General features: G+C 53.6%; 2 protein-coding genes across 5 annotated transcripts in view; one reads left to right on the top strand and one right to left on the bottom strand.

Moving 5' to 3' along the window:
- LOC142088039 (uncharacterized) overlaps positions 1 to 12,935 on the bottom strand; it is a 114,438-nt gene that overhangs the window by 5,687 nt on the left and 95,816 nt on the right. The window lies entirely within an intron of this gene.
- HRAS (HRas proto-oncogene, GTPase) overlaps positions 1 to 12,935 on the top strand; it is a 44,201-nt gene that overhangs the window by 30,188 nt on the left and 1,078 nt on the right. For 2 of the 4 annotated variants that reach the window (XM_075162929.1, XM_075162927.1), the window contains 4 exons: positions 3,350 to 3,503; positions 8,146 to 8,324; positions 10,622 to 10,781; positions 11,482 to 11,606. In XM_075162929.1, the coding sequence (XP_075019030.1) occupies positions 3,393 to 3,503; positions 8,146 to 8,324; positions 10,622 to 10,781; positions 11,482 to 11,601 (570 nt within the window). In that variant the 5' untranslated portion in view covers positions 3,350 to 3,392 and the 3' untranslated portion in view covers positions 11,602 to 11,606. Of the gene's footprint in view, positions 1 to 3,334; positions 3,504 to 8,145; positions 8,325 to 10,621; positions 10,782 to 11,481; positions 11,607 to 12,935 lie in introns of all 4 variants that reach the window. The other 2 variants (XM_075162930.1, XM_075162928.1) reach the window with 1 other exon arrangement.

Here is a 12,935-nt window from a genome sequence, read left to right as displayed (position 1 = left end):
AGAGTTCTTGTACGTAAATTGTCCATGTGCTGGCCGTGAGTGGCAGGGAGCAACAGCTTTTTCGCCCTCCTCGTTTCCCCCGCCTCTTGGGTGGGTGCGGGGCAGGGAGACGTGGGTCTGTGCTTCTCTGGAGGAGCCCGAGCTCAGAGCTCTGGGCTGGGGTGGTGATGTGCAGGGCTTGCTGGTGTGTGGTTGCCCCTCCGCTGCGCAGCAGAGCTTAGCAGCTCAGCTGGGGTCTGGAGCAGGGCAAGACCCTTAAGCTGCTGTGGGTGACCGCCTCGGCCCCCACCTCCTGCTGCAGCGTGGACCAGGAGGCTGGTGTGGCTGGGGGTCTTCCGAAGGGAAAGGCCAAGCAGTGCCTTCCAGTGGGGTGGTCTCGAGGGAGGATCCCCTCCTCGAGGACTCATGTCTTCTCCTCCCCATATTGAGTCTAGGCTTTTCTCACTGCCTTAGCAAGTCCCATAGACCTGGGCAGTTGGGCAGTTCCCCTTGAGCAGCATCGCGGCAGCTGCTCCATCATCACCACCAGATGCAGAGCAAGGTCCATCGTAGCCACTGCAGGCCTTTCTTTGCAGCCACCGGGTGTTTTACTAGGGGTTGCAGATCTCCCTGCTCTGTATGAAAGATGGGAGCCGGTTGCAGAGTTTCTTCGGCCCCTCAAGGCCCCTCTGTGTTCAGCTGTGAAGCTGTTCTGCTGCAGGAGCAATCCCCTCCTGGCCAGCAGCGTTGTGGGAAACGGTCAGTCAGCGTTTGCTCCTCAGCCCCTATTTCAGCCTGTCATGGTAATTGTCTCCTGCCATCCAAGAGAGATGAGAAGCCTGGGGTGGGGATCTCTCTTGTCCCTGAGAAGTAGCATATATGAGAAGTTCATATACGTGAGGGCGTGCATTAATGGAGCAGAGCAACATAGGCATGGTCATTAGTGTGATCGCTTAGGTTGTCTCCTGTAGCTTTCAACCTGCATCTCTTCCTTGGCCACCAGAACAGAGGCACATCGGACTTTCCTGGGAAGCAGTGGCACTTTGGGGTATGGACCTAGGGTATCACATTATTTGCACCTCCTTTCCCCAACCATCACCACTTTTCCACCGTGTGTGACAACCTTCAGCTTCTCCAGCAGTGAAGAACGGCGCAGCAACCAGAGGTCCTGCTTGGCATCGTGTTTGTGCTCTGGTTGCTCTTTTGCTCCCCCGCCCTTGCCCTTCTTCAGGATGCCTTGTTTGCCTTCCCGCTGCCGAGACAGCAGCTCAGAAGAGGGCTTTGGCAAGAGGTGGTTGTGTCTGCTCCCAGCTCGAGTGGGTGATTGAACCGTCTGAGTGGTTTAAGATTGCAGTCAGGTGGGGATTGAAGGCAGAACGTTCTGGCCTCCTTTCCATTAGATCTTTGCTGTGTTAGTAAACGCATCGGAGGCAGGCTGGGTCTAGAGTGGCCTCTGCCAGCACAGTTTGGTCCTGCTTCCAGGGTTTCGGGAGCGGGGCTGGCATGCCCGGGGCGGAGGGTGCAGTGATTTAACTGTGGGGGGGTGGGGGGTGTCTAACCCCCGTGCCGTGGTGTTGCAGGCTGTGTCGAATGGCGACCGGCCAGGGGAACCGTGAGCTCCTCTCCCCGCTACCTGCTGCCTTTCGGGTGGCTTCCCCAGAGCTCGCCCATGACGGCTGGGGTGACTTTCAGCGGGTAGGGGTTGCAGTCCGGTGAGGGTGGATTTCTATTTAAACCTTCAGGGTTTTGTAATCTTCCTGAGTTAAAGTTCCTCTTTCTCAGCGGAGTTGGAGCAGAAATTTAGGGGAGGAGGTGTGGGGGGGTGAATTTTCTCCTGCTGAAGGCCCATAGCAAGCACACGGTGCTGCAGAAGAGTGGTTTGCTTGTCCTGACCCTAATCATCATTCCCAATTAGCACCTTTCATGATAGCATCTCTTGCTCCTCTGTGGGGCACGCCAGCTTCATCTCGTGGGAGCAGGGGTGCCCCTTCCGCAGTCCTCCTCCCTCTTGCGATGGCCCGCGCAGCGGGAGGCATCGTTAGCTGGAGGACCGGCAGAGGGTGTGGATGTGCCACCATCTCAAACCTGCCCCGTGGTTTGAGGTTTAACGCTGCCTTGGGGGTGAAGACATGGAGCTAACAGCGTATTTGGGGGGGCTGGGACTTCTTCCCTGCTCCCGTGGGCGTTGGCATCCAAACCGCGTTGGCCAAGGCTTTCAAATCTATCTGATGATTTTGGATCGCCAGCTTCAGATGAGGCAAATCGGAGACAGTGCTGAGCACTTCTGGAAAACCAGACCTCTTAAATTAGTTACTTTAGGGTTTACTTTTGATTTACACAGCCTGTACCTCTGTTTTCTTATCGGTAACGCTCCTTACCTCTTGAGGTTTGCTTAGGGAATGTGTGAAGTTTGCATCCAGACGGCCAGGCTGAAGGGTTGCAGCATATCACAGGATAAACATAGCTTTGTATTCAGTTTGATGGATTATTTTGCCCTTTTTAAAGTAACCTTCATTACTAGCGGAGAGTATTAGGTTAAATAGCTCTGGATGCTGCAGTTTCGTGCTGTACTTTTAGACCAAGTTTCATGGTTTTAGGTGAGGCTGACACAAATCTGACATTTGAGACCTAAGAGCATTGGACCATGAAAGCAAAAGACAGACAGTGGATCCTGGAGGCAGGGTACGGGCTGACAGACTGAATGAAGTGTCCTTTTCTCTGGCCAGATTCCCAGGGCAGTCAGTGTGCCGGGTGGGAAGAAGGCGAGAAAGCCTTCGACCCTCGGGGCACGCGGGCCATCCCACCACCTCCCCGTTTCCAGGCCAGGCTTGCCAGGGCGGTACGTCTGCGGGCGTGAGATGAGAGGCCGGGGTGGTCCTGGAGCAGAATACCCTGCGGTGGCAATTTCATGGACAATTTCGTAAAGCTACGGTAAAAGTACGTTGCATCCCTGATGGTGGCTTGCTGGTTTTCACCCCAGGGAGTGAGGGGTGGCTCTTTGCCATCCAGAATAGCCGTGAGGTGGGTTTACCTTGTCCCATCCTCAGTCCCTACTGAAGTCAAGCAACTTAAAAGACCGTTAAAACCTTAAGCGGTGCGTCCCTTCACTGCTGCCTTGCAGAATTAGGTGTCTCTGTGTTACAGCGTGCCGGGTCTCAGACCTCGGTGTTGCTACCTTGCAGCATTTGGAAGCTCCTGCGATGTGCGGGAGACGTCGGGAACGCTCAGTAGCCGAGGACCGAGGCTGTGCTTTGCAGATTTCTGCCTTTCCCGGCAGAAGAGGTGGGCTGACCGCTCAGCCCCGCTGCAGAGCAAGCGGCGACGCGGAGGGACCCCTCTCCTGACGCGGCAGCAGTGTTTCTCCTTGCAGGTGGTGGTGCTCCTGGAAGTCCTGAGCTGGGGTCGGCTGGAAGATGACCGAATATAAGCTGGTGGTGGTGGGAGCCGGTGGTGTCGGGAAGAGTGCTTTGACCATACAGCTCATTCAGAACCATTTCGTTGATGAGTATGACCCCACGATAGAGGTAAGCGGCTCTGGGCATGGGGTCTGTCTGTCTGCCTGTTTTCCTCTTGCTCTTCTCCACCTTGCCTCCAACCCAGAGCATGCTCGGCTCGGTCTCAAGTCTGAACTTGAGCAGGGATGTTCCTCTGCTTCGCAGAGCTATTCTGAGTCGCTACGTGCGTGTTCGGAGGTCACAGTGACGGGCTTGTGCCTCCCGCAGAAGGACAGCGGTGTCTGCTGAAGAGAGACGACGATGGAGGCAGCAGAAACAGGCAGAGGGGGAGGCAGCAGAAGCGGGCAAAGCCAGGCAGGGGCTGAGAGGCAGCACAAAAGCCCTCCTTTCTGGTGAGACAGCAGCATAGGGAGGGGTTAAAGGCTTGGGATTGAAGAGCCATTTTGTGCCTGTGCTTCCATTTCTCCTCCTGTGAAATCAGAGTAAATATATTGACTTCTCGTGCAGGCTGTTTTGAGATTTACTGATGAAACGGGCTTTATCAGAGCTTGGTTGTATTATGTATGTCCTGCAGTTCGAGCAGTGCCGAGCAGCTGAACCATTGTGGTTCCCAGAGTGCTGCCTCTGCTCCATCGCAAGGAGTTAAAGGTTGATGTATGGGTCTCGTAGTCGGCGTGGATGGCAGCACTGGCCTGTCTAGCTCAGCACCCTGCCTGGAGAAGCAGGCAGGGACCCTGTGCTCCTCCAGGCTGTGCAGAGCAGGGGTCTGGTCTTCAATATCCATTACACTTTTTTTTTTTTTTCCTTCACTTTTTAAAAACATACTCCATTCTCCGACTGCTTTCACCGTTGCTAGCGAGATGCAAATTACCCCCTGCATGACTTACGACTTCATTTGGGGGAGATGTGGGCAGCAGCCACTGCTCTGCACGAGGATAAGTCCACGCTGGGAAGGCAAATTACAGCTCTGTCATGTCTCTTGGACAATAACCTCCCTGTCTGCAGTCCTAAAGGATTCTCTACCAGATGTGTATAAATGCAGCTGTGGTTGCTGCAGCTATTATTATTATTATTATCATAATGGCTAAAAGGCCCCAGCTGGGATCAGAAATCTATTCTGGTAGGTGTTGTATGTGTAGTCCCCACCCTGAAGAGCTTACAACTTAAATAAACAAGCAAGACAAGGCTTGGTAGAAAGGCAGAAATAGTCTCACAATCCTACAGACGGGAAGGAGAGAAAGCACTTAAAAGCACGTGCTATTACGTCATTTGGCCAAGGTCACCTAGAAAGTCCGCGGCAGAGACTGGAATTTAATTTAAGGGCTCCCGAGTCTCGGTGCTGCACCTTGCTTATGGATGCAGTTGCCTTCTTCCCCAGCTCCTCTCCTCTCACGTGCTCGTCATCAGTAGCTTGTCTTAGAAACCCGTTCCAGGTTGTTTTCGGCAGAAGAGCTGCTGATGGAGAGCAGTCTCCCTGGGAAGACATCTGCATGGATGGGTCCTCTCTTGGACCTTAGGGTGGGCAGAGGCAGTTCTGACCCAGTGGCGTGTTGGGTTTTGGCATCCTATTTTTTTTTGTCTCCAGCTGCCTGTCCCCTGTACGTACCCTGCAGGGAATTTTCTCCATGTAAACAGGCAGCGGGGAATGTAAACCTTGCATGGCATTTCCCAGCACACCCTCCTCGCCCTGCCCGCTCCTGCCGTGCCCCCGGAGACGCCTGCTCTCCTCCCCTGTTCGCCCCAGCCCCGCTCTGCTCTTCTCCTCTTCTCTTCCTACAGCAGCTACTCTTTACCCCTCTCGGCCCTGGTGCTTTTCCAGCTGCAGGTCCCACCAGCCCTGATGCCTTTGCAGCTCCCTTGGTCGTGCCCCGCATCCCCCTCACCCTGGCCATCTTCTCACTCATTCCACGGTGACTCCTTTTAATTATGCTTCATTTTACGGGGATTTAGGACTCAGAGAGAGTTACCTGCCGGCCATCTGAATGTGACCAACAAACCACCCTCCTGTGACTAAGCTGCTTTGGATCGTGCCCAGGAGCTGACTCTGACTGTTCAGCCGGCTAACAAACAGCACAGCAATGCTGAAATGAGCAGGATAAAAGGGAAAAAAAAGAGTATACGTGCATGGAGCAGAGGCTTCACCCGTTGCTTAAATGACTCGAGCGCAGAAGGCGGGTGCGAGCGGGTCGGGGTGCGCTGAGAAGATGCTCCCCAGGGCAGGAGGGGTGGAGAAGTGAGTTTATCCCCTGCCTGGGGCAGAGACCCCGACTGCGTGCCTGCTCCCCTCCTGCCCTCCCCCTTCACTAGTGCGAATGTCTGGCTTCGTAACTTAATGCCTGCCAACCCGCTACAGCGCGCCCTCGAATGTCTGCTGTGGGGCTCCGAGGAGCCTTAAGACCTTTATTTTGGGAATGGGAGGGCCAAGGCACCAAGGAAATTTATGCTGCCGGCGGTGTCCCGTGGTGAATGAGCAGGGATGCAGTAAAGAGTCGGACTGCGTTGAGCAATTCTTCGGTTCGTCTTCCAGCTTTTAGCAGTTAGCTAGTAATGGGCTTCTCAAGCCTCTGGTCGTATCCTGACTGTAGTGTTTGACAAATGGACCTCTTGGCCTGGTCCCCCAGCACGCCTGGGGTGCTCCCAGCATCCGTCTGGGATCCTGAGTCTGAACTCCAAGCGGCGTTCCTGGCGCTTCGCACCTGGGTCCGGCCGCTTTCCCTTGTGCAAGAAGGGGGGTGGGAGATGGGGGGCTGCAGAGGAGCATTGAGGCTGCGGGGTGCCGGTGGCTGGTGGCAGCTACCCCTGCAGCAGCAGCCAGGTCACCTGGCAGGGATGGCTGAGCCGCCGTCCTGAGCATCCCGGGGGGATTCGGATGAAGCTGGACACAAAGCAAGGGTGGGGAGAGCTTGTCCCCTCCCTTTGGGGGGTGAGGTGCAAAGCATCCCCTGCAAGGCTGTTAATGCCTTTGCTTCGTTAGTGAGCTGGCTGGCCTGTTGGTGACCTGAGCTGAGGTGTGGGATCGCGTCTCCGTAGGCGTGCTGTCTGCTGGTGAGACCTCCTGTGACGGGGGACTCGGCAATTGATTGCAAACGTGTGCGGAGAGGCTGGTCCTGTGGGCACGGGCCAGGGCGCAGGGCTGGGAGGATGCTCTGCTGGGCAGAGCAGGCACTGGCGTCCCCTTTGCCGGTCCCTGCCAGGCACTGGGACCCCGGAGGTGGAACCAGTGCTCTTCTACCTTGCACCAAGGAGGCTCCAGGTACATCATTGATTAGAGACGGGAGCACATCCCTGCAGGGCACCCCGCCAGTTGCCTGCAGAGCGGTGGGCTGGAAGCCAGCCCATCACTCCACGCTCATTCCCGGTGGGTCAGCAGTCCCCTTTTTGGGAAGGCACGGCCGAGAAGGTCGTGGCAGAGCAGATCTCATCTCTGATTTCGCGGCCCTCTCCACAAGGTGAGGAAAGACTTTAATGAGCCCCAGTAGCTGACGTTGTAGTAACGAACCAAAGGGTGGAGGCCGCGTTGGCCCCATTCCCTTTCTGTGCCGCTGCTGGTCCTGCCGGTGACCTTTGCTGTGTCGGCTGTTTGTCTGCAGACCTGCAAAGCTCATCTGATAACATTGTTGTGGTCATTGGAAGAGCAGCAGACATTTGAATTCATTTTAAACTGCAGCTGTAGCCTCTGCGAGTGGCCATATTGCTGACTTGCACCTTTTTCATACCTTTGGTTTTGGCTTCCTTCTCTTGCTGAGAGTCGAGGATGCTGCGCCGTAGCCGGGGGACGGCTGTCGGAGAGGGATGAGGCTGTTCCTCCACGCAGGGGCTGCCCCAGCAGCATCCTGGCACAGGGGAGAGGCATGGTGGGGAGGAGCAGTGCTTTGAGGAGCCTGCCTTGAAAATGAAACCTTTTGAGGGATGCCCTGGGTGATTTCCAGGCCTTCTCACATCTGCGATAAGTTGCGATTGCCTCTGCTGCCGGGAAAACCCCCAACTTCAAAGGACCTGCCTGGATGGTCCTTACCTCTCCTGGACCCTCTGGGCACAGACTGGTTGTGGGAAACACCCTCCTCGCAGCGTGAGTCTTTTTTTTTTTTTTTTTCTTCTCATGTTTGAAGAAGAGGTTTACCATCAAGCCCAGTTTGCAGCCTTACTGGTGGCATATTGCCTCTGGTGCCTGACCTGAGATGCGTTGGAGGTGCTGGATTTCCAGGTGATCTTAAACACCTTCCAGCCCTGCAGATCGCAGATGGTGGCTGGAAGCCCTGGCCGGCCGGAGCCGCCTTCCCTGGGTATCCCCTTCCAGCACCCGGGCAGGGCGGCAGCAGAAGGGATTAGCCGGGACTAAATAAAGCTTGGGAAAATAGTTGTCGAGGGCTCTGCGGTGTGGTAGAGACAAAGCTGCCCCTGCTCTGCCAGAGGCAGGGCTGGGAATGGGGAGAGAAGCCAGGGGCTGTCTTCTCTGCGGCTCTGCCAGAGAAGGGGAAACCTGCTCAGCTTCTCCCTTTTTGTTTTTTTTTTTTCCTTCTTCTTTTTCTTCTTCTTCCTTTCCCTCCCTTTTTTGAAACAATCGATTGAGTCTGCTATTTAATGGGAGCTAAACCCAGGCAGAGCGTGACCTGGCATCTTCCCAGGGATGCACTCGCTGCATCCCTTCGCTTGGCCGGACCCGAGCCCTCCCTTAACGCATCCTCCTCCCTTTCTCTCCCTCTCCTGGCAGGATTCCTACAGAAAGCAAGTCGTCATCGATGGAGAGACCTGCTTGTTAGACATCTTGGATACCGCAGGGCAAGAGGAGTACAGTGCCATGAGAGACCAGTACATGAGAACGGGGGAAGGATTCCTCTGCGTCTTTGCCATCAACAACACCAAGTCCTTCGAAGATATTCACCAGTACAGGTCGGTATCCCGGGAAGGGCCCCTTCCCTCTTGCCCGTGCAAAGGGGAGGCCTTGCCGCTGCACCCTCCTGCCCTCCCTTTTAGATCAGGCCCCGTGGTGGAAGCGCTGGCTGCCAGCAAAGACAATTAGCTCAAGTGGCCGTTCCCCGGGGAAGAGACGGAGCAGACGGCTAATGTCAGTGACTCCGATAAAACCCATCCGAAGGGATTGCTTGTGGCCTTTGGGGACTCGGTAATGTAATGTTTAAGTGTTTATGGTGACTAAAGAGAGAGCTGATCCTCTATGACCCCCTCCCTTCCCTCCCTAATTAATGGAATTGCTTTGTTAGTGTAATCGATCTCAGCGACTTCTGCTGGGCCCGGGAGCTGGGAGAGGAGGCTGGGAAGGGCAGGGAGGGCTGCTTCCCCCCCGGCAGCCGTTGCGGCGAGGCTGCGGTCTGCCGGCCGCAGGCATGCGGGGAGAGGCAGTCCTGGCCCGTTGCAGCTCACTTTCAACTGGGGAAAAGACGGAGCAGGAGGAGGGTCAGCGCCCCGGCGAGGTGACTTGCCCAAGAGGATGTACTGGGGAGCAGTGGCAGAGCAGGGACCCCATCCTGGCCTGGTCCTGCTTTGGCTGCACCCAGGTTACCCATCCCGCTCCTCGCCCCTGCTGCCATCACCCCTGCAGAGCTAAGGAGGCGATAGAAATGCGGCAGCAGCCTTCCCTGGTTACCCCGATGCGAACTTAGGGAGGGATCTCTCTGCTTTTTGCCTTTCTTTGAGGCGTGGCTGCGATGGGAGGCGCTTGCAGAGGTTGCAGGAGATGGCCCTGCCTGTCCCCGCTCTGTCCGCTGCCCACCCAGGGACCGGGTACCCCAGTCCCTCATCACGAACCCGGGTCCCAGCTGATCCCGTCGCTCCGAGCGCAGGCACAGCCCTTCCTTGCTCCGTAGTCAGCGGCGCTGCTCTGACCTGTCGAGGTGTCTCAGTCTTCGGCTAGCAGGCGTGTTCAGTGTAATAACTACGGTTGGACTAATTTGGCTTGTTTTAGCTGAACCGGAGGACAAAGGATGGGATTTTCCTAAAGCACCTGAGGGATTCAGCAGCATTCATCCTTGTGCCGGGGCTGGTGCCTGTGAATCACTTGCAGGATGGCTCCATTTCAAGCCCCGGTTTTAATCATGATGTAAATCACCGGCTTTCATCTCGTTTCGCCTGTGCTCTTTGTGTTTGCACTTTTAAAAGAATATTCCCCAGAGAAACGCTGGCTCTCCCTGGTTAGTAACCATTAGGAGGTATCTCTTTTCAGCTAAGTGTAGCCCGTGCACTAAATTTAGTACTTGCGTTTGCTGATCGGGATGTTACATGGAACATTTAAGTGGCTTTATGGCGTATCGTACATATAGTCATACTTCATTTCTATGTTCTGCTACATTAAAAAAAGATGATTGGTTTTTCTGTGCATGATACATGTCCAGCTGCTTTTGGATGGAAATTTGAATTCAATTAAAATGCAGAAATCAGCATTTTAAATAATGCTTTTATTAGTTAATTAAAACCATGTTAAATGTTCTGGATGCATGAGCAAGAAAAGAAAAAAGCTGTTTTGCGTCTGAAGTTAAATGATTTATTACGCAAAGGAAGTTATTATCTATCAGGAGGGAATTGAATGGATTGTTTGTGGTCATAATGGCCTTTAAGATTTTTTAGAAGTGGTAGATCTCATCCTCGCCCACCTAGTTTTAAATCCGAGGTTGGAATGAAGAAGCGAGTATTACAGCTTTTTTGCTTCCCAGTTGGTTTCTCAACTTTGAGTGACCTGAACTAAACTGAACGGAAGCAAATACCGCCTGTGCATCTGCAGAAAAGGTTACGGCTGCCAAAAGCTGGTTTATCAGCTCAGCAAATTCTGGTTGCAGGTGATTTTTGGTTTTTTTTATCCCCATTCGGGGGGATTACTTGATCTAAAATGTTGGAAATAACACAGGTAACTGCTTGAGTGTTCATTTTTATTTAGCTTAAACTATCTTAAGCTCATGTCTTAATATAGTTTGTCATAATTTCAAGTTGTGTTTTGTAAACAGTTGCATTTAAAGAGCAGAAGTATGTTTAGTTTTCGTTTCCAAAAGTGCCGTAGCTATTTTGCTGTTTACTCACTTACGTGCCGCGGTCATTTACGTTCTGAAAGCCCAACGCAAGGCACTTGGCAGGAACAAAGCATAGCTGTTAATTCTTGACGAAGAAGCTGGTGGTGAGCGTCCTGGAGCTGACCCCTGATGCCTTTTCTCCCTTCATTTTGGCACCTCTTATTCTTGCAGGGAGCAGATCAAGAGGGTGAAAGACTCAGATGATGTTCCCATGGTGCTGGTGGGAAATAAATGTGACCTACCAGCCCGGACAGTGGAGACCCGGCAAGCGCAGGACCTGGCCCGGAGTTACGGGATCCCCTACATAGAAACGTCTGCCAAAACCAGACAGGTAGGAGGAGGGTTTTAAACAAAATCTTTTTTCTTCTCTTTTCTCCAGGGCTGTCCTGGAGAAGCAGGAACGGGCAGACACCACCTTGCAGACAGATGGGTACGAGGGCCAGGGTTAGTTCCTCGAGGCTAAATGCTCCATCAGGACGTTCCCTCCCATGTCTGGGCTCGAGCCCCCAGTCCGGAGAAGTGCATAATTCACGCTCTAGCAGCAGTGAAGGGAAGGGCTTTCTCCAAGGCTCTGGAATAACCCCCGTAGTCCCGGCAGGTCAGCTGAGCTCAGGGGACTTGGCTAACCTCACCCATGATCTATTTTGGCAGACCTACAGGCAGAATGTACCAGTGCTGGAAGGACCGTGTGGGGCTTCCGGAGCACAAAGGTGGAAATGGAGCAGCTGATACCTTCGGTGGTCTAGTGGTGACTTTTCTCTTAGGTGGTAGACCTCATTCAGGCTGCTGAAGGCTGATGAATCTCAAGGACTTAAGAGCTCCTTGGCCTCGTGGTTGCTCATTCAATCTCGCTCTCTGTTCGGGGACCATATCAAGATAGTCTTCCCAGCTTGGTTTCATGGCTTTAACTCTACAGTCTGCACTGCTGGAAGGCAGTGCTAGGGACACCTAGCCGGGGAGCAGAGCCCTCTCTTCTCTCCACTGTCCCCTCTCGAGGAGGGCAGCTGCTTCAAGCGATGCTTTTCTTCCAGGGCGTTGAAGATGCCTTCTACACCTTGGTGCGGGAGATCCGTCAGCACAAGCTGCGCAAGCTGAATCCCCCAGATGAGAGCGGCCCCGGCTGCATGAACTGTAAATGTGTGGTATCGTGACTACGGTGAGTTTTGGAAGCGGGAGGTGGGGTGCAGCGGGGTTATATTGGAAGCGGGAGATGGGGTGCAGTGGCGGTATATTGGAAGCAGGGCAGGAGGTCACTGCAGATGACCTCGTCTGCCAACAAATGCAGCAGAAACAATTTCAGCAACGGGTATTTTTTAATGAAACTCCTTTTTGACTGAAATAGCATTTTTCTGTCAAAACATAGGTAAGTCAAATTTCCTACATTCCTGAGGACGTGTATAGGAGAAAAGGGTTGTTTATTTTTCCCCCTCATTTTGTGGAACAAAATTCTACAGAACTGAATAAAAAAAATACATGTTTTATCATGCTTTCCCTGGGAAAGCTCCTTCCCATGCTGCCCCTCTGAGAGAGGAGTAAGGTGGTGTTGGAGGTGCGTGGCTCACTCTGCATTCACCAGGCTGGCTCTAGAAGAATGCAGATGGAGCGGAGCGAGTGCATAACCTCCTAATGCACTCGTGTAAACTGCCTCGTCCTAACGATTCAGAGCAGACCTGTCTCACTGTGAAAGTCCTGTGTTCCTCAGAAGAGTTTTCCCCGTTAAATATATCCTCTGGGATATTTGGGACTGATGCAATGTTGAGAATTAGCCATAAGGGGGCTGTTCTGCTTTTATAAATTGTGCGTGCTGGAGCCAGAAACAGTGTTTTTCAGATTGTCCGTGTTCACTTGCCTGTTTTTCTTCTTTTTCTTTCCTTGTTTTTCTTTTTTTTAATGATGAGTTTATTTAAATCATTGCAATCCTGCTGGATAGCAGTGAGGGAGAGCTCCTGTTGGTGTCCCTGCGTGAGCTGGGTGGCCGTAAGCCAAACGCCTGGGACCATCTGGCTGTGTAACCAGCTCCGGCCGTGGCAGAAGTGGAGGGAGAGGCAATTGGGGATGAGTGCACCGGGGAGATGTACATCTGAGGACATCTGGGACTGGGGGGTGGGAGGAAAGCCTGCACGAACACTGCCCTTAATGTCTTTTGGGGAGTCTCCCAAGCACCCGGACTGGCCCTTCACCCCTTTACACAACCGCTGGAGGCCCAAAGAGAAGCGCATCGTGTCCGGAGACGGTGCTAAGAGGGTCTTGCTGAAGGTGGAGGTGGGCAGCTGGTTTTCCTCCATCGCTTTTTGAGCCAAAGGCTGTAAGTGCAGCAGAGCTCTTCCCTGAAAAAAAAAAAAGGAAAAAAAAAAAACAAAAAAATGCTGGCAGCGGTTGCTTCCTATGAGCAAAAAACCACCCGAGCACCCCACCCCTCCGCTCCCAGCCGAGGCGCACGAGGTCTCCTGGGGGCCGAGCCGAATGCTGTGCCCAGCACACTTAT

The sequence above is a fragment of the Calonectris borealis genome, chromosome 14, assembly GCF_964195595.1.
Source record: "Calonectris borealis chromosome 14, bCalBor7.hap1.2, whole genome shotgun sequence".
Classification (NCBI taxonomy): Eukaryota; Metazoa; Chordata; class Aves; order Procellariiformes; family Procellariidae; genus Calonectris; species Calonectris borealis.
The sequence above is the reverse complement of the archived record's forward strand: the minus strand, read 5'-3'. Positions and strand labels throughout refer to the sequence as shown.